Raw genomic sequence first — 21,645 nt, forward strand, 5'->3', positions numbered from 1 at the left:
CAATTCTGCATAAGCCAGTCTACACCGGTTCAGGGGACCCCTTAGCCCTGCTCTGGCGCGAAACTGGACAAAGGAAAGGGGAGTGACCACTCCCCTGACCTGTACCTCCCCTCGGAGGTGCCCAGAGCTCCTCCAGTGTGCTCCAGACCTCTGCCATCTTGGAAACAGAGGTGCTGCTGGCACACTGGACTGCTCTGAGTGGCCAGTGCCACCAGGTGACGTCAGAGACTCCTTCTGATAGGCTCCTTCAGGTGTTGCTAGCCTATCCTCTCTCCTAAGTAGCCAAACCCTCTTTTCTGGCTATTTAGGGTCTCTGTCTCTGGGGAAACTTTAGATAACGAATGCAAGAGCTCATCCAAGTTCCTCTGCATCTCTCTCTTCACCTTCTGCCAAGGAATCGACTGCTGACCGCGCTGGAAGCCTGCAAAACTGCAACATAGTAGCTAAGACGACTACTGCAACTCTGTAACGCTGATCCTGCCGCCTTCTCGACTGTTTTCCTGGTGGTGCATGCTGTGGGGGTAGTCTGCCTCCTCTCTGCACTAGAAGCTCCGAAGAAATCTCCCGTGGGTCGACGGAATCTTCCCCCTGCAACCGCAGGCACCAAAAAGCTGCATTACTGGTCCCTTGGGTCTCCTCTCAGCACGACGAGCGAGGTCCCTCGAATCCAGCAACTCTGTCCAAGTGACTCCCACAGTCCAGTGACTCTTCAGTCCAAGTTTGGTGGAGGTAAGTCCTTGCCTCACCTTGCTAGACTGCATTGCTGGGAACCGCGACTTTTGCAGCTACTCCGGCCTCCGTGCACTTCCGGTGGAAATCCTTTGTGCACAGTCCAGCCTGGGTCCACGGCACTCTAACCTGCATTGCACGACCTCCTAAGTTGTTCTCTGGCGACGTGGGACTTCTTTGTGCGACTTCGGGTGAGCACTGTTTCACGCATCCTTGTAGTGCCTGTTTTTGGCACTTCTCCGGATGCTATCTGCTGCTAAGAGGGCTTCTTGTCTTTCTCGACGTCCCCTCTACCGCATGGTCCAATTTGCGACCTCCTGGTCCCTCCTGGGCCACAGCAGAATCCAAAAACACTAACCACACGATTTGCAGCTAGAAAGGCTTGTTGGCGTTTTTTCGGCGAGAAAACACTTTTGCACGACTCTACACGGCGAGAGAGATCCGTCCACCAAAGGGGAAGTCTCTAGCCCTTTTCGTTCCTGCAGAAACCTCAGCTTCTTCTGTCCAGTAGAAGCTTCTTTGCACCCACAGCTGGCATTTCCTGGGCATATGCCCATCTCCGACTTGCTTGTGACTTCTGGACTTGGTCCCCTTGTTCCAGAGGTACCCTAGATTGGAAATCCATCGTTGTTGCATTGTTGGTTTGTGTCTTTCCTGCATTATTCCTCTATCACGACTTCTTTGTCCTTGGGGGAACTTTAGTGCACTTTGCACTCACTTTTCAGGGTCTTGGGGTGGGCTATTTTTCTAACCCTGACTATTTTCTAATAGTCCCAGCGACCCTCTACAAGGTCACATAGGTTTGGGGTCCATTCGTGGTTCGCATTCCACTTTTGGAGTATATGGTTTGTGTTGCCCCTATCCCTATGTGTCCCCATTGCATCCTATTGTAACTATACATTGTTTGCACTGTTTTCTAAGACTATACTGCATATTTTTGGTATTGTGTACATATATCTTGTGTATATTTCCTATCCTCTCACTGAGGGTACACTCTAAGATACTTTGGCATATTGTCATAAAAATAAAGTACCTTTATTTTTAGTATAACTGTGTATTGTGTTTTCTTATGATATTGTGCATATGACACTAAGTGGTACTGTAGTAGCTTCACACGTCTCCTAGTTCAGCCTAAGCTGCTCTGCTAAGCTACCATTATCTATCAGCCTAAGCTGCTAGACACCCTATACACTAATAAGGGATAACTGGGCCTGGTGCAAGGTGCAAGTACCCCTTGGTATTCACTACAAGCCAGTCCAGCCTCCTACATTGGTTGTGCAGCGGTGGGATAAGTGCTTTGAGACTACTTACCACTCTTGTCATTGTACTTTTCATAAGAGAAAAATATACAAAACAAGTTCAGTGTATATACACATAACCAAAAAGTTTTGCATTTCCTCTTTTCACTCTTTTCTAAATGCTGAAAAGTACTTCTAAACTTTCTAAAAAGTTCTAAAAAGTTTTAAAAGTTTTTTTCTGTCTTTCTAAAAGTTCTGAAAACTTTTTTTTCTCTTTTTCTATCACTTTAACTCTCTCTAAAAATGTCTGGCACAGGCCAAAATGTTGATCTGTCCAAACTTGCATATGACCACCTTAGCTGGAAAGGAGCAAGGAGTCTCTGTGTAGAGAGAGGTTTGAGTGTAGGGAAGAATCCTTCCTTGGAATTGTTACTTAACATGCTTAGAGAACAAGATAAGGCTAAAAGTGCCCCATCTGTTGAAAAAGTAGCTAATGGTTCCCAATCTGATCCAGGGACTCCCCCAGGAAAAGATTCAGGAAAGAAACTTCTTAGCCTGCCCATTACTAGACAGTCTAGCATAGTTGGTACTGAGGTGGAGTCACATCATACAGATGATGTGCTCTCACATTACACTGTCAGCCAAGCTGTTAGGGTGCCCTCTGTAAGGGACAGGTTTCCTTCTGTTCATTCCCATCATACCTCTGTATCTAGAAATGTCCCTCCCACCAGCCCTGATGACAGATTGTTAGAAAGGGAACTCAATAAGTTGAGGGTGGAACAAACCAGACTGAAGCTCAAAAAGCAACAGCTGGATTTGGATAGACAGTCTTTAGAACTAGAGAAGGAAAGACAGAAGTTGGGTTTTGAAACCCATGGTGGCAGCAGCAGTATTCCCCATAGTCATCCTGCAAAAGAGCATGATTCCAGGAATCTGCATAAGATAGTTCCCCCTTATAAGGAGGGGGATGACATTAACAAGTGGTTTGCTGCACTTGAGAGGGCCTGTGTTGTACAGGATGTCCCTCAAAGGCAGTGAGCTGCTATCCTATGGCTATCATTTAGTAGAAAAGGTAGGGATAGGCTCCTTACTGTGAAAGAAAGTGATGCCAATAATTTTACAGTTCTTAAGAATGCACTCATGGATGGTTATGGCTTAACCACTGAACAATACAGGATAAAGTTCAGAGAGACCAAAAAGGAGTCTTCACAAGACTGGGTTGATTTCATTGACCATTCAGTGAAGGCCTTGGAGGGGTGGTTACATGGCAGTAAAGTGACTGATTATGACAGCCTGTATAACTTGATCCTGAGAGAGCATATTCTTAATAATTGTGTGTCTGATTTGTTGCACCAGTACTTGGTGGACTCTGATCTGACCTCTCCCCAAGAATTGGGAAAGAAGGCAGACAAATGGGTCAGAACAAGGGTGAACAGAAAAGTTCATACAGGGGGTGACAAAGAGAACAACAAGAAGAAAGATGGTGAAAAATCTCAGGATAAGCATGGGGATAAGGGTAAAACCAAAGATCCCACTTCAGATCTTAAACACTCTTCAGGGGGTGGGGATAAAACTAATTCTTCCTCTTCTTCTCAACCTACACAATTTAAAAAGCCTTGGTGCTTTGTGTGTAAAAATAGAGGCCATAGGCCAGGCGATAAGTCCTGTCCAGGTAAACCCCCTGAGCCTACCACCAATAATACATCAAGCTCTAGTGCCCCTAGCAGTAGTGGTACTAGTGGTGGGACTGCTGGCAACAGTCAAGTTAAGGGTGTAGTTGGGTTCACTTATGGGTCCATAGTAGAAACTGGGGTAGTCAGTCCCAAGACAGTTTCTGTCACACCTAGTGGCATTGGCCTTGCCACACTGGCTGCTTGTCCCCTTACAATGGATAAGTACAGGCAGACAGTTTCAATAAATGGTGTTGAGGCCTTGGCCTACAGGGACACAGGTGCCAGTATCACTTTGGTGACTGAAAACCTAGTGCACCCTGATCAACACATCATTGGACAACAGTATAAGATTATTGATGTCCATAACTCCACTAAGTTTCTTCCCTTAGCTATAATTCAGTTTAGTTGGGGTGGAGTTACTGGCCCTAAGCAGGTGGTGGTATCACCTAGCATACCTGTAGACTGTCTCTTAGGTAATGACCTAGAGGCCTCAGGTTGGGCTGATGTAGAGTTTTATGCCCATGCAGCCATGCTGGGCATCCCTGAGGAATTGTTCCCTCTCATTTCTACTGAAATGAAAAAGCAAAGGAGAGAAGGCCTGAAAACTCAGGATCCCTCTCCAGCAACAGGTAAAAAGGGTATCACAGTATCCCCTAACCACCCTACCATTCAGGATACCATTCCTGTGGTGGGAGAAATCTCTCCTGGGGTGGCACCTGTTCCAAGGGAATCATCAGCTGGCAAAGCTGGACTCCCTGAGGTAGAAGTACCTCTCTGTGGGATAACTAACATTGGTGGCAAAAAGAGCACCATTTTAGTTAACATGGAGCATCCCTCCAACCCTCCCAGAGAAACTTTAGTGCAGAAACCCTGCACTGCCTCACAACACTTAGGACAGCATCCCTGCCCTAGTGTGGAGCTCATAGGTCAGCATCCCTGCCCTGCTCCAACTCAAGAGAAACAGCATCCCTGTTCTCTCTTCCAGCCATATGGACAAAGTTTTTGCCCAGCTATGGCTTTTCTGAGACAGCATCCCTGTCTGGCATTTCCATCATTACAAACAGGTTCAGTGGACAATTCCCACTGCTCTAAACTAAAACTTACTAATAGAAACTCTGAAAATACATCTTCACATTGTTGCTTAGCTAACAAAAATTCAAACAGGGTGGTTTACATCCCCACAGGGAAGTAACCATATAGTGGATGATAAAGGGAGTAACCAGTCTATTGCAGAGCTACTCTCTACTTATCACCACTTAGACAATAAAGTCTCAACTGGCCAAGGTTAGCCTTATTGTCCTTCGTTTGGGGGGGGTTGTGTGAGAAAGTAGCCTCTTTCTAGCCTTGTTACCCCTACTTTTGGCCTGTTTGTGAGTGTATGTCAGGGTGTTTTCACTGTCTCACTGGGATCCTGCTAGCCAGGGCCCAGTGCTCATAGTGAAAACCCTATGTTTTCAGTATGTTTGTTATGTGTCACTGGGACCCTGCTAGTCAGGACCCCAGTGCTCATAAGTTTGCGGCCTATATGTATGTGTTCCCTGTGTGGTGCCTAACTGTCTCACTGAGGCTCTGCTAATCAGAACCTCAGTGGTTATGCTCTCTCATTTCTTTCAAATTGTCACTAACAGGCTAGTGACCAATTTTACCAATTTACATTGGCTTACTGGAACACCTTTATAATTCCTTAGTATATGGTACTGAGGTACCCAGGGTATTGGGGTTCCAGGAGATCCCTATGGGCTGCAGCATTTATTTTGCCACCCATAGGGAGCTCTGACAATTCTTACACAGGCCTGCCACTGCAGCCTGAGTGAAATAAACGTCCACGTTATTTCACAGCCCTTTTACACTGCACTTAAGTAACTTATAAGTCACCTATATGTCTAACCTTTACCTGGTAAAGGTTAGGTGCAAAGTTACTTAGTGTGAGGGCACCCTGGCACTAGCCAAGGTGCCCCCACATTGTTCAGGGCCAATTCCCCAGACTTTGTGAGTGCGGGGACACCATTACATGCGTGCACTACATATAGGTCACTACCTATATGTAGCTTCACAATGGTAACTCCGAATATGGCCATGTAACATGTCTATGATCATGGAATTGCCCCCTCTATGCCATCCTGGCATAGTTGGCACAATCCCATGATCCCAGTGGTCTGTAGCACAGTCCCTGGTACTGCCAAACTGCCTTTCCTGGGGTTTCACTGCAGCTGCTGCTGCTGCCAACCCCTCAGACAGGTTTCTGCCCTCCTGGGGTCAAGCCAGGCTTGTCCCAGGATGGCAGAACAAAGGACTTCCTCTGAGAGAGGGTGTTACACCCTCTCCCTTTGGAAAATGGTGTGAAGGCAGGGGAGGAGTAGCCTCCCCGAACCTCTGGAAATGCTTTCTTGGGCACAGATGTGCCCAATTCTGCATAAGCCAGTCTACACCGGTTCAGGGGACCCCTTAGCCCTGCTCTGGCGCGAAACTGGACAAAGGAAAGGGGAGTGACCACTCCCCTGACCTGTTCCTCCCCTCGGAGGTGCCCAGAGCTCCTCCAGTGTGCTCCAGACCTCTGCCATCTTGGAAACAGAGGTGCTGCTGGCACACTGGACTGCTCTGAGTGGCCAGTGCCACCAGGTGACGTCAGAGACTCCTTCTGATAGGCTCCTTCAGGTGTTGCTAGCCTATCCTCTCTCCTAAGTAGCCAAACCCTCTTTTCTGGCTATTTAGGGTCTCTGTCTCTGGGGAAACTTTAGATAACAAATGCAAGAGCTCATCCGAGTTCCTCTGCATCTCTCTCTTCACCTTCTGCCAAGGAATCGACTGCTGACCGCGCTGGAAGCCTGCAAAACTGCAACATAGTAGCTAAGACGACTACTGCAACTCTGTAACGCTGATCCTGCCGCCTTCTCGACTGTTTTCCTGGTGGTGCATGCTGTGGGGGTAGTCTGCCTCCTCTCTGCACTAGAATCTCCAAAGAAATCTCCCGTGGGTCGACGGAATCTTCCCCCTGCAACCGCAGGCACCAAAAAGCTGCATTACTGGTCCCTTGGGTCTCCTCTCAGCACGACGAGCGAGGTCCCTCGAATCCAGCAACTCTGTCCAAGTGACTCCCACAGTCCAGTGACTCTTCAGTCCAAGTTTGGTGGAGGTAAGTCCTTGCCTCACCTTGCTAGACTGCATTGCTGGGAACCATGACTTTTGCAGCTACTCCGGCCTCCGTGCACTTCCGGTGGAAATCCTTTGTGCACAGTCCAGCCTGGGTCCACGGCACTCTAACGTGCATTGCACGACCTCCTAAGTTGTTCTCCGGCGACGTGGGACTTCTTTGTGCGACTTTGGGTGAGCACTGTTTCACACATCCTTGTAGTGCCTGTTTCTGGCACTTTTCCGGGTGCTACCTGCTGCTAAGAGGGCTCCTTGTCTTGCTTGACATCCCCTCTACCTCCTGGTCCAATTTGCGACCTCCTGGTCCCTCCTGGGCCACAGCAGCATCCAAAAACGCTAACTGCACGATTTGCAGCTAGAAAGGCTTGTTGGCATTCTTTCGGCGGGAAAATACTTCTGCACGACTTTCCACGGCGAGAGGGATCCGTCCACCAAAGGGGAAGTCTCTATCCCTTTTCGTTCCTGCAGAAACCTCAGCTTCTTCTGTCCAGTAGAAGCTTCTTTGCACCCACAGCTGGCATTTCCTGGGCATATGCCCATCTCCGACTTGCTTGTGACTTTTGGACTTGGTCCCCTTGTTCCACAGGTACCCTAGATTGGAAATCCATCGTTGTTGCATTGTTGGTTTGTGTCTTTCCTGCATTATTCCTCTATCACAACTTCTTTGTCCTTGGGGGAACTTTAGTGCACTTTGCACTCACTTTTCAGGGTCTTGGGGTGGGCTATTTTTCTAACCCTGACTATTTTCTAATAGTCCCAGCGACCCTCTACAAGGTCACATAGGTTTGGGGTCCATTCGTGGTTCGCATTCCACTTTTGGAGTATATGGTTTGTGTTGCCCCTATCCCTATGTGTCCCCATTGCATCCTATTGTAACTATACATTGTTTGCACTGTTTTCTAAGACTATACTGCATATTTTTGGTATTGTGTACATATATCTTGTGTATATTTCCTATCCTCTCACTGAGGGTACACTCTAAGATACTTTGGCATATTGTCATAAAAATAAAGTACCTTTATTTTTAGTATAACTGTGTATTGTGTTTTCTTATGATATTGTGCATATGACACTAAGTGGTACTGTAGTAGCTTCACACATCTCCTAGTTCAGCCTAAGCTGCTCTGCTAAGCTACCATTATCTATCAGCCTAAGCTGCTAGACACCCTATACACTAATAAGGGATAACTGGGCCTGGTGCAAGGTGCAAGTACCCCTTGGTACTCACTACAAGCCAGTCCAGCCTCCTACAGGTTGGTTGGGAGAGGATTTGTTCCATCCATAGCAATTTGTTTACTGGGTTAAAGGATATTTTTTGTGGCTACTAGTAGGTCCCCTTGCAGAAGGGTTCCGCAATCCTAGTACAATAGAGCATGTAGGGATGTGAGGTCTGTGCTACTATCTGCAATTAAAGAACTTATAGCGAAGAAATTTAAGTACAGAGGGCTTTTTAAACAAAGTCCATTATAGCAACCAAAATAGAATGGGAAGCCTCAAGGTGGGAGGATATGCTATTTGCAGCTAGGAACAGGGACCAGCGTTGGTTCTGGAACTTGGCCTCATTGGGTAGAAAGGAGGGTGGCAGCCATTCAGTTCCAGCAGTGGATTGGGTCACTCATTTTACCTCCCTCTATTCATTGAACGGGGATGTAAACTTCCCACAGCAATTTTAACTGGATGATAAATCTTTGAAAGGGGAGGATTGTTATCAGTAATAGCAAGAACAACATCTCACTCTCAGTGGAAGGGGTAAGAGCGGCAATTGCTAAAATAGCTCCTAACAAAGAACCCGGGTTGGACGAAGTTCCTGGGAATCTTTATCTAAGTGATTTGGCTGTCAGGAGACCCCATTTTATTGTGATATTTAATACCATCATAGCCAGAGCACGAACTCCTCCATCATAAGCAGGGGCTGGGATTATCTCTTTGTATAAAAAGGGTTTCCCAGAAGAACCGTGCAACTACAGGGCAATAAGCTTAATGTATTGCTCCCAAAAGCTAATTAGTTCTATACTCCTTGATCAGTTGCACTCTGGGATGAAAGAGAACGAAATCTTGACTGATCTCCAAGCAGGATTCAGGGAGGGAATCAGTATAATAGACCAGGCCTTTAGATTTCAGTTCATTTATTGGAAAGCTGTTTTTTTGGGAGGTGGTTGTTTATATATTGCCTTTGTTGATATGCGCTTGACATTTGATTTCGTTCCTCATCCTAAGCTATGACAGGTTCTGAAAATATGTGGGTACCTACTGACCTGTTGGCTGTTATAATTAGACTTCATTGCCACAATTATGCCCAAGTGCACTGTGGACCCCTCGATGAGTTGACGGACCCCTTTCCTGTGCATAGTGGGATTAGGCAGGGCTGTGTCCTTGCGCCAACCCTTCTTTCACTATATGTTACCAATTTGGTTGCATATTTGAATCACTGTGATGGGGATGTTCCCTGGCTAGCTAAACTCAAGATTCCTGCATTACTGTTTGCAGATGACACCCTTCTGATATCAAAATCGCATATGGGGTTATAAAGAATTGTATATCATTTTGAGAAGTTTTGTGCATTGAGGGGTTCAGAAATAAATGTAGATACAACAAAATTTAAGATTTAAAATCCAGGCCACTCTATTGGACCAAACCCCAAGCTCACAAGTGTCCCCTTACATTGTGTGCATTTTTTTGAATATCTGGAGCTGACCCTTACTGAAAACCTGGACTTGAGCTGCCATGTAGAAAAATGCAGGTTGAAACTGATGCAATGTATGAGGGCGCATTCAGGAGCACAACATTGTTCATATTTTGGTCCAATTACCCCAGCTATTCATATTTATAGAAACTGCAGGCTTTGGGGGCTGCCCTTTATGGGGCTGAGCTCTAGGGGTATGAGGATTTGTCAAAATTATTAGTTACAGAGAATCGTTTCCTTCGTCAGTTAGTGGGCCTTCTTATCAGGACCCCTTTACTTCCACTCATGCTCAACCTGGGACTCAAGCTAATCGCAGAGTGGGAGGGGATTAGGCCCATTCTTTATTGGAGACAAATCTGGGCTTCTCCTGAATTATGCTTTTAACACGAGGGTCTCGAGGAAGTGTTAAGCATCCTCAGCTCAGGAAGCATCCCTTTGGTTAAGGTATGCAAAAGAAACATTAATGGAAGTGGGATATGGTGATCTGTGGTTGGAACCGGAAGCAGCTTCGGTAATTGGTAAAACATTGCTAAAAAAAGAATTACTGGCAGTATAAAATAGGTCAAATTCTGGCACGCTTCTCCCATAGCACTCTGACTAATTCCTTCCTTCAGTTTAAGGATGTTTTCAATATGGAGCACTTTTAGATGAAATTGAGCCCCTCCCAACCAGACAATTATATTTGCAGTTCAAATACTGTTCATTACCAATTGTAGGCTTCACTGACACCTGGGATAATAAGCAGAATTCTGTTAAGTACTCCTGTGACATTTGTAGGGCGGACTGGGAGACAGAAGAGCATTTTTTATTTTTTTATCTGGCATATTTAATGAGTAGGAAAAAGTGGATACCCATCAATGCCTGGCCTTTGCTGTATACCGCTTTTTGCTGGCTCTGTGGAGGGTCAGGCAAACAGATGTCTCCAACTGTCGTAAGTGGCCATTTTTTATATCTTCGCAGATCTGATATTAGCAATTGCGCCCTTAGAAGTGTTCTATCTGGGAGGAGGGATTTGAGTACAGCTAATTGCTTCGAATTTATGTTTTTAGTTAAAAGGATTTTAATTATTTTTACCAAAGGGGTTTTTAATCATTATCTTATTGATATTTCACTGTATTTTTATTTTTTGTGTGTAGTGACTATGTATGTATAGTGTGTTTCCATGCATTTACTTTTATGGCACACTGCCGAAATAAAGTATTACATTATTTATTATTTAATAGATATTATTGATAAACTAATTAAATGTATTCAAATTATTATATAATGCATATTTAATTTTAATCAATTAATGTGCATTAGAAATGTTTAATTAGTTCTATGTTATTAGCACATATGTAAAAGTGTTTTCAATTATATTTTATATTCAAACATGTATAACGTTTTTAAAGAATAAAACACTCAAAAAATGTCCTATACCTTCCGGTAGAGAGAACCCCACCCTTATAATGGAGATCTGACCCTTCATGTAAAAAGTTACTAGTAGTACTCAACTGTGGAGGTGGAGGAATGTAAATTTACACTTATATTTAATTCGACACCTGGAAATGATGAATAACTCAAAAGTGTAGACTTACATCTAGGTGCAGGAGTAGATTTAATGTAAATACATTTACAGATCAATAAGCCCCAGAAAGTGAATATATTTTCAGAGATAAAAAGTAAGGAAAGTCAGTACTCGTTCTTTTATCACATATTCCGATTCCTGGCGTGGTCACTTTGAGAATCTGCCATGATTGAAAGTTATTTGAAAAGTATTTCAGGGCTTTGTTCCACGTTTGAATTCAGCAGCAAGAAAATCTCTGTTTTGGAAGCAGTGGATCATTTTAACAGAAGTGTGGCATAATATTCAACATCCAGCCTAATGCCACATTCCATTGTACTATTTCCACTGAAAGCACAATGCTCATTTTCCAATTACAGACGATTGTATTTGGCGACCAGATGCCTGCAATAAGGACAATAATGGTTTACATCTTGGCAGGATGGAACCAAAAAAGGTATGAAGCAGCAAAGCCAAAATCTGGAATAGAAAGAGAGTAAATGTGAAAAAAACATACAAACACAAATCATTCCATTGTTTTAAGTTGTGTGTGTGCACCAATACAGAACAGCACCAGTCAATCATTTGCAAGTCATTTTCTGAGCTCATGGATGTTGATTTACCAAAATGTAGCAGTAGTTACATCACATACCCTTTGACTTGAATAACATAACAGGAAGTGTCATCATTTAACCACATACTCTTAATTTTCCAGGAAGGGATATAACATGACTTGAAACAACATTTACAGCACTAGATTTTCAAAATTACTACAGGTAAATAGTTACTTTCAATACCAACTGTTAGAAATAGAGTCTCTGGTTGGCAGAGTGATACACCTTTGTCCAAATAGGGACCACAATCCTAGTCAGAGCAAGTCACAACACAATCCAAATTATCCTGTGCCCACCCTCTGGTAGATTGGCACTGAGCAGTAAGGCTTAACTTAGAAGGCAATGTGAAAAGTATTTGTGCAATAAATCATACAGTAACACAGTGAAAACATCACAAAAATAGACCACACAGGTTCGAGAAACAGAGAATATTTATCTGAATAAAATACTGTTGAAACAATGAAAATCCAATGTACCCAAGCAAAGTTATGAATTTTAGAGATTAAATCCAACTAAAGTGCCTAGAAACACAATAGCTTCAACTGGGGCTATCACGGCGTAGTCGATGGAGTTGTTTCCAACAATCCAACAGCACCGGTGCCTGTCACAGATTCACACGGACCCCAGGTACGGTACCTTCTGAAAACAAAGAACTAGGAGGTCTCACGGAGATGGGAAGAGGCTTTGCTGGAGTCGGCGCGGAGACAGTCCCTTATGGCTTCCCAGGAGAGGAGGCATCGGTTCCACACTCTGAGGCAGGTAGAGGAGAGGCGTCGGTTCCATTTGGATGCAGGGGGAGCTGATGCGGAGTCGTTTGCAATGCGATGATTCCTTGTGACCTGGGAGGGTCGCTGGTTCCGGTCCGTCAGGACATGATGTGTCGCAGAGATGTGATGACGCTGGGTGACGTCAGCAGAGTGGTGCAGCATCGGACTTGTGCTGCAGGCTGCAGTCATTGAGGGCAGAGAGCAGGTTGCGGCATAGCTGGTGTCGCTGAAGTCGGTCCAGAGTTGCTGGAGTCGGAAGACTAGCTAAAAGCCAGCTGGTGAAGTCTTTGTTGGCCCTGAGACTTCAGGCAAGCTCAATCCAAGCCCTTTGAGAGCACTTCAGGAGGATGGCAGAGTCCTTCCAGCAGAATCAGGGGCCAGCAGGGCAGCAGGGCAACAAGCAGGGCAGCAGTCCTTCTCAGCAAAGCAGTCCAGATGAGTCCTTTGGGCAGCCAGGCAGTTCCTCTGACAGAGTGCATGTGTAGATCCAGAAGTGTCTGATGTGGTGGGGTCAGAGACCCAGTTTATACACTCAAAATTGCCTTTGAAGTGGGGGAGACTTCAGAGAGTGGTATTGAAGTGCACCAGTTCCCCTTTCAGCCCAGTCTTGTCTTCCAAGGTCCTTGTGGGGGGTTATGAGTCCTTTGTGTGAGGGCAAGCCACTGGCCTTTGAAATGTAAGTGTCAAGCCATCCACCCTTCCAGCCCAGGAAGACCCATTTAGTATGCAGATAACTGCAGCTATGACTGAGTGTCATGTTTTTGTTGTTGTCTGGGTGAAATGCACAACAGAGCTTTCATTCAGCACAGACCAGATGTTGATCGGAGACAGGCTGTAAGGCACAGATGATTTTTAAGTGCAGGGAAATGTTCATTTTCTAAAAGTGGCATTTCTAAAATCGTAATACAAAGCCCAACCTCACCAATAAGCTGGATTTTCTATCACCAGTCTGGCCATACTAAATATGGCCTGGTTACCCCTTTCAGATCAGAATCTACCACTCAAAAAGTATATGAGGGCTAGTCTATTAAAGGAGCAGGCCTCACAGTAGTGAAAAACAAATTTAGGAGTTTTTCACTACCCGGATATATAAAACACATATGTACATGCCCTGCCTTTTACCTACATAGCACTCAGCCCTATGGGTTACCTAGGGCCTACCTTAGCGGTGACTTATATATAGAAAAAAGTGAGTTTAAGGTTCAGCAAGTACTTTTAAATGCCAAGTCGAAGTGGCGGTGAAACTGCACACACAGGCCATGCAATGACAAGACTGAGACATAGTTAAGAGGCTACTTATGTGGGTGGCACAATCAGTGCTGCGGGCCCACCTGAAGCATTTCAATTACAGGCCTTGGGCACATGTAGCACACTTTACTAGGGACTTACAAGTAAATTAAATATGCCAATTGGGTATGAACCAATGTTACCATGTTTAGGGGAAAGAATATAGGCACTTTAGCACTGGTTAGCAGTTGTAAAGTGTGCAGAGTCCTAAAACCAGCAAAACAGTGTAAAAAAAGTGGAGGGGGACAGGCAGGCAAAAAGTTGGGGGATGACCATCCTTAGGCTGTCAGGTCAAACACCAACTATATTTTAATTAGGTTGCCATTATAATAAACCAGGGGAGCATTACTCAATTATTTTTGTCTTGCATGAAAAATGATGTGTTCATTTGAAGAGGAAGATTTACTTCCAAAATGCACAGGACGACATTGGGCACCTAAATATAGTTGTACCTCAAGTTGGCATGAATTAAAGCTTCTACTACTGTATCCCTTAATACGAGATGTATTGATAATGCATAAAGAAAGGAAAGGAAAACAAAGAACAAAAAAAAAAAAGTAAAAGTAGTTATGTTCAGCAGAATACATTGATATTGACCATAGCTTAAACTTACATTTGCGATTGAATTTATCTTACACACAATTGCATGGAATCCATAAAGGGATCGCTGTAGGGGTGGGTGGACCTTGTGGAGTTTCATTCTGTGGAACTCTGCAGAGTTACATATAAACTCTGTGAGATTCTGCAGAGTTTTGCCAACAGCAAGAAAATATGCAGCTTTCACTGCAATTTAGTGCTGATAGCGCGAGCAGTGCTGAAAAATCATTGTGAATGGTACTGTGCATTGCACAAACAGCGTGTCGTCACTCGAGTTGATTTTGCTGCTTCTTGAGTAGAAAATCTACTTGAGTGTCTGAAAATCTACTTGAGCAGCAGTCATCTGACCACGACCGTTCACGACCGCCCGCGTTAGAAAATCACACTAGGGGACACAAAATCTTTCTCACCAGCTCACACTTTCTGGAGCCCCTTAAGAGAGAAATTCTGCCACACTGTGATGGATGGAATTTGACCAGAAGACCGCATTAAAGAATACTGCGGAGTGACCAAAATTCCACCAGTTTTGCATGTGGTATGAACCATTGTACCCATCCCTAGAGTCCTGGCAGATGTAAACCAGGTGAGGAGATCTCGGCCGCAAGAACAGAGCTCTTCACTGGCATACATTTCACTGACTAGGTGCAATGGAGGCTGGTCCTGGGTGCTTCAAGGTGTGGTTTTCTTTGGAAGGTTGTGAATGTCTGCAAGGTAGTTCATTTGTGGGCATTCACAAACTCTTACCATTCCCCTTTCCTGTCTGGAAAGGGTCTCATTGTTACTCCAGATTTCAGCTAGCATAAATCCTTTTCCAGGAATGGAAGGTGAAAAAAGTTATAAAAAAAACACATATTCAAGGAGGAGTACATTCCTCTTGTAGTAATACTAAACTCAGGCATAGGTTTAAAAATAAAACTACAGTTTTTCTAAAGACTATTTGTGTGACCCATAAATTGATTATGAGTTATTCTTAATAGCTACATGCTTAACCTTTTTTGTTATTGTCAAGTCAGAAGAAAAATCATTACTCGGCATTTGTAATAGCAAAAAGTTGTTTAAAAAGTTTTTATTTTACTTTATCTGTTTATGAATTATATGAGTGTGCTTTGCAACAATGAAGCTTTATATTTCACAGAAAAGAAAGGGTAATGCCCTGGCTCCCAACAGTTCCTGCAGAAATTAAACATTTTAGCTCACAAGATTGTTTGGCAATGACTTGGCCACCTCTGAGGCCAAAAGTTGCAAATGCAGTTCAAGGTATTGTAAGGGACATGTCAGGGCCCACGGTTGCAATCCCTGGCAGCCCCTAAATGATGTCCATGCCTGAGTCACTCCTAATAAAGGTTGTAAGCCTAGTAGGAAAGCTACATCTCTTTTGCACAGACAGATTGATAATTCCATTTTATTCCCATATCACCTGGTAGCTTCAGTAGCACTCTTCACATGGCCATGATATCACCATGATCTGTCAAAAATGACGATAGCATATGTATCTCAGGTGAGTGAGGGAATATAACGATTCCCCTGTATGTCAGGCCCTTGCTATTGTTCAGAAGTCTGTAAATAGTAAGAGCATTGTTAACCTGCTTTGTACGACATGCTACCTTGTAGGAAATGATGAAAGTCTGAGTCTAAACCACGCTATCAAGGAGGGTTCCTTAACAAAGTGAACTGTCCAAGAAGCGCAGTAACTTATGTGAATTAACTCTAGGTTGACCTGTATGTGATAACATTCAGCATCTCTTCACCCTTGTCTGTGTTCAAGTAGGAAGAGGTATGGTGTTTATGGACAATGATTCCATCGGTGCTTTATTTGCGTTGGTAGTTGTAAGTGAGTGGCATCAATATTCACTTTTGGGGGCCAGTACTTGTTTGCATTATCAGATTTTGTTCCAGAGCAAGGGAAAGGCAGATAATGGAGAAAGAGGAGAGGAAAAGTAGAAAACCAGAAACCATGAAACATGACTACAAAGATTAAAAAGAATCTGCAAGAGATAAAAAGGCAAGAAGGGTATGGTGGCGGATTATAATCAGATCAATAATTTTATTCCAAATGATACAGTGATAATATCAATGATGTCATAAAAGATTAAATTACTGATGTAATATGTGGGGCAATTAACAGTGCAACTCAAGGGCACAGGTTAAAGTTACGTTGGAGCACTTGAAATAACTAACTTTAACTGATGAATTTCTATGATTTTGTGTGTTTAAATTCAGAACCTAACTATATTGTGTTTTTTCTGTGAATTTCTAGTTTTTTTTTAATGCAGCAGCCATGCACAGCGTGGGTTATGCACAGGTCCTGCAGCCAGCCCCCGGTAGGCATCCAACCTTGAGCCAAGCATGGCCTTTGGCTGTGCTTGGAGGGATTGACTGCAGGCTCTGCAGCCAACTTCATTTAGGCATTGAACCCCGTGCCACGCGTGGCCTTTGGCCGTGTGCAGAGAGGATTGGCTACAGGACCTAGTCTGCAGGCAGACCCTGCAACCATCCCCTGGTAGGCATCTAACCTTTGGCCGTATACATTGGCAGTTGGCCGTAGGGCATGGCACCACACAGGGGGTTGCCCGCAGTCCCTGGCCTACATGCAGATCCTGCAGCTAACCCCCCATAGGCATCTAACCATGTGTACAGAGAAAACACCCTTGCTTTGCATTGGATGAGTACTAGCAGATGGGAGAATTTGTCCTTTACAGATGTGGAGCTTCAAATGAGGCACCAGCTATGTTTTTAAGTAGAAATGCTTGCAGTTGAGGTTTAATTTCTGTGAAATAAGCATCAATGCCAGAATGGATCGTTACCTGCTTATTTATCCAAAAAGAGTCCACAGTTTGGCACAACATTTCTACCAAACTAGAGTACTTTCTCCTGACTAATTTGCAAGTGCTACCTTGTTGGGTAAATGTATAGTGCACACTCTACACTACTGTTGCGTAAAGGACCAGTAGGTAATGTCTCCAGCAACCATATGTGGCATGATATTTCCATGGTGATCGTGCCTCAAGTGTCTTCATACTGAATTCCATGCCAACATGTATTCTTCTATAGCGAAGATTGGAAGACTACAAAGAGTTGAATCTCCCAATATGAGGGTACTTCCTCTTAATTATATAAAGTAAGTACTTCTTTGTTTTGTGAAGATGTGCTTATATTTTTCTGCATCCTGAACACCTGGGGGTCTTTTGGTAAGCTGACCAGCAAGCTGGAAAGAGGTGGGAAGACCGGTGCATTTCTCTAACCTATACAGGACGAGGCTAAACAGGTGGACCTTCGAGGTGGTTATGCACATTTGCATACTCATAGTGATGAAAAGGATGAACGATGGACTCTTCTCTCACCAGGAGAGAACCGGAAGAAAGATTCCACTTGTTACAGTCCCTACAGAAGAGATTGCACTCCAATAGAGCAGGAAACCCCCCTTGCTGTGTGTTGAATGAGTTCAAGAAGTTGGGAGGATTTATCTTTACAGAAGCGGACCTTCAACAGGGAAATCTGCTGTTTATATTTGGAAGTGCTTTCTTTTGAGGTTCAAGTTGCACCAGAGATCGTGGGGGGCCTCAAGGCCCCCGAGGTCCCTCCCGGCTCAACGCCTCCTGCGGGAGTCGGCATTGCTCCTGTACGCAGGGAGCTGCAAAAAATGCAGCTGCCTGCATGCAGGAGCACTCCTTTAATCTGTTTTCCTACCCGCTTGACAGCAGGGAGGAAAACAGATGAAAAGTATGCTCCCAGTGAGGCCGGCCGAGGAGGTAGTGGTCCCCATGGTATGGGAGGTCCACGCGGCCTCACTCCAAATTATTTAATTAAGCCCCGGGAGTTGGTGGCCCCTGGGGCTCTAAAGAGCCACAGGAGGGGGGTTCAAACGCCCTCTCTGAGTTAGAATTCAAGCTCTGGGGAGGAGGCGGTGGTCCCTGGGGCTCAAAAGAGCCCATGGAGTGGCGTCCAGGCAGCCCACTCCGATATTTTAAAAAGTCCCAGGGATGTGGTGTTCCGTGTGGCTCAAAAGAGGCTCAGGAGGGGGACCCTGTGCCCCTCCTTCTTTTGTTTTATTCCTGAATGCCCCCCAGGACCTGGCCCACCCTGGTGCTAAACAATGAACAAGCACGGGAGACTGTGCTTGTTTTTTAAAATTTCTCACCATATTCGCGGATCCTCCATGATTTTTTGTTCAAATAGTTTAAAAAATACTTTTATGCCCTAGCGGAGTTCCTGGGGGACCCCAGCACCTGTGCTAGGGGTTAAGGACATTCCTACCCTACACCCTTTTTTAACATTTTTCTTGGGACTCGGCTGCGTCAGAGGCCCAAAATGGCTTCCAACACTTCCTGGTTGAATCGTTGGCAGCCAATCAGATCTCAGCATAAGATCTCTGGGACCCATGGAGCCTCTGCACCCCTAGAGATACATATTGGATTTTCATTCAATGTCTCTAAAACTACTAAACGGATTTACATCAAATTACAAAAGGCGCGATCTGCACACCAAGTTCTACATTCCTGCCAAATTTGATGTAATTCCGTTCAGGGGTTCGGAGTTGTGTCTAAAGACCCCATGGGCAAATGCATGGGGAAAACACGTTTTGGGACCCCCTCTTTTTGTCTGCCGTAACACAAAAAATAACATAAATCACATATATTAACACAACATATATCATAACATAAATCATAACTAACACAGCTAAATTTAAAACATAAACACAATTAAAAATAAAACATAACTAAACATAGCAAAATGTAACTAAACATAACATACAACATAACTAAACATAAAATAGCAAAACATAGCTAAACATACCATATAACATAACTAAACATAGGCAATCAAAACGTATAACGTAACAAAACATAATTAAATATAACATACAACATAACTAAACATAACTGTAAGGAAATAGGCTTTTTGCAGGTTCCCTCCAACACTTTTTGTGCCCCCCATTTGGACTATTAGGTCCTGGTTTTTTGTAACTGAGAGTGCACTGAGGCCTGTTAACCAGACCGCAGGGCAGAGTTTTAACTCCATACAAAGTGTAGGAGGCGGCCTGGTTTGTAGTGGGTACCTTGGGTACTTACACCTTATACCAGGTCCAGTTATCCCCTGTTAGTGAAATGTAGTGGTGTTCTAGCAGCTTAGGCTGATAGAGGTAGCTGTAGCAGAGCAGCTTAGGCAGAACTAGGAGAAATGCAAAGCTCCTGCAATATCAGTATAGTCACACATTACGTATACACAAGTAAAGACAATACTCAGTGTTACCAAAAATAAAGGTAGTTTATTTTAGTGACACAAGGCCAAAAATGTCTTAGAGGCAATACTCCTTCTGGAGGTAAGTATTATACACAATATATACATTAGACACCAAAATAAGGTAAGTAATTAGACATAGGATAGTGCAAACAATTGCAAATGCTATAGAATGCAATAGGAGAAAATAGGTCTGGGGGCAACACAAACAATATACTAAGAAAGAGGAATGGGAATCATGAATTCCCCCCTAGACAAGTGTAGGGTGTAGAGAATCTCTGGGAGAGTAAGGGTACCACAAAGGTGAGTACAATACCACACCCCAGAGCCCAGGTAAGTAGGAGTAAAGTACTGCAACTTTCCTTAGGACACACTACAAGTCGTGATTAGAGTTATTGCAAGAACTAAGCAAGATTGCAAGCAACAAATGGTGGATTCCTGGCCCTGAAGACCTGTAAAGAGAGGAGACCAAGTCCAGAAGTTGCAGAAGATTCCAGGAAGGACAGGAGCCCCTGCCTGCCTAGAAGAAGGTGAAAAAGAGGAGTCTCCGGTTGGAAGAAGACTGCATAAATGCACCAAGGGAAGATAGCTGCAGGTTCCTGCATGATGCAATGGATGTACCATGTAGAGATGTTGGATGCAGGCGAGTTTTGGCGCTGGATTCGTCCAACAAGCCTTGGTTCAAGCAATGTTGCGGTTTGCGTCAAAGTGGCGCTGCCTGGACCCAGGAAGGACCTGGGGGCCTCAACTTGGACTGAGGAGGCAGAGGGGGCTCCCAACACTGGAGGGAACCGACAGGTGACCAGGCAGCACCCACCGAGGTCCCAGGACATGGGGACAAAGAAGGTGCAAATTGCAGTTGTTGTAGCACTACAAAAGAAGGTCCCACGCCCCAGGAGGACAACTCAGAGAGTTGAGCATCGCAGGATAGAGTGCTGGAGCCTGGGCCAGGCTGTGCACAAAGGATTCTTGTAAATAGTGCACAGAGGCCTCAGGAGGTGAACATGAAGCAGTGCACAGGGGTACTGTTGCAACCGGGGAAGGCAAGCTCTTACCTCCTCCAAATTTGGACAGCAGGACCTTAGGACAGTCTGTGTCGAAGGGGTCCACCACCTGTGTTCCAAGGAGCACACTCATCGTCAGGAGAGAAGTCCAAGAGAACCAGTCGTCACTTAAGAAGGTGCCTGCTGGAGCAGGGAAGTGACTCCGTCATTTCACAGGAGATTTCTTCGGTCCTTCTGGTGCAGGTTGAAGACAGGGAGTCACCAGAGCATGCACACTGTGGAAACTGCTGCAGTTGCTGGCTGGAGCTGAAGCTGCAGAGGAAAAGTAGCCCTTCTAGATACTTTGTTGCTGTTATAGCGGTTCCTGGAGCAGTCTGCGGTCGATCCGGGCTCAGAGGATGAAGTAGTAGTTGCAGAAGATCCCCGATGGAAATTTTCATGCAGAATCTCAAGAGAAACCCACAGGAGAGACCCTAACTAGGCCTGAGAGGGGGATTGGTTACCTTATCAGGTATGGACTTATCAGGAGGGGCCGCTGATGTCACCTGCTGGCACTGGCCACTCCGAGGCCTCCAGAGTGTCCCCACACCTTGGAAAACAAGATGGCTAATGCCAGGGACACACAGGAGGAGCTCTGGGCACCACCCCTTGGGTGGTGATGGACATTGGAGTGGTCACTCCCCTTTCCTTTGTCCGGTTTCATGCCAGAGCAGGGACTTGAGGTCCCTGAACTGGTGTAGACCGGTGTATGCAAGGAGGGCACCATCTGTGCCCTTCAAAGCATTTCCAAAGGAAATACTTTTTTCTACCTTCCTGGGACTGAGCTGCTCAGACCCCAGGAGGGCAGAACCCTGCCTGTGAGGTGGCAGCAGCTGTAGCTGCAGTGCAAGCCTCAAAGAGCTGGTTTGGCAGTACTGGGGGTCCATGGTGGAGCCCCCAGGATGCATGGAATTGTCTCCCCTATACCAGATGATTTGGAATGGGGGGACAATTCCATGATCTTAGACACCTTACATGGCCATATTCGGGGTTATCATTGTGAAGCTACATATAGGTATTGACCTATATGTGTACTGACCTATTTGTAGTGCACATGTGTAATGGCGTCCCCGCACTCACAAA

At 44.9% G+C, this 21,645-nt stretch overlaps 1 protein-coding gene across 2 annotated transcripts in view; it reads right to left on the minus strand.

The window, feature by feature from the left end:
• Positions 1 to 11,051: 11,051 nt before the first annotated feature.
• The window catches only part of LOC138261519 (cell death-inducing p53-target protein 1 homolog), a 617,762-nt gene continuing 607,168 nt past the window's right edge, over positions 11,052 to 21,645 (minus strand). For both annotated transcript variants that reach the window (XM_069210530.1, XM_069210529.1), the window contains one exon: positions 11,052 to 11,496. In XM_069210530.1, coding sequence (XP_069066631.1) covers positions 11,391 to 11,496 — 106 coding nt within the window. In that variant the 3' untranslated portion in view covers positions 11,052 to 11,390. The remainder of the gene's footprint in view (positions 11,497 to 21,645) is intronic.

This window comes from Pleurodeles waltl, chromosome 10 (assembly GCF_031143425.1).
Source record: "Pleurodeles waltl isolate 20211129_DDA chromosome 10, aPleWal1.hap1.20221129, whole genome shotgun sequence".
Lineage (NCBI taxonomy): Eukaryota > Metazoa > Chordata > Amphibia > Caudata > Salamandridae > Pleurodeles > Pleurodeles waltl.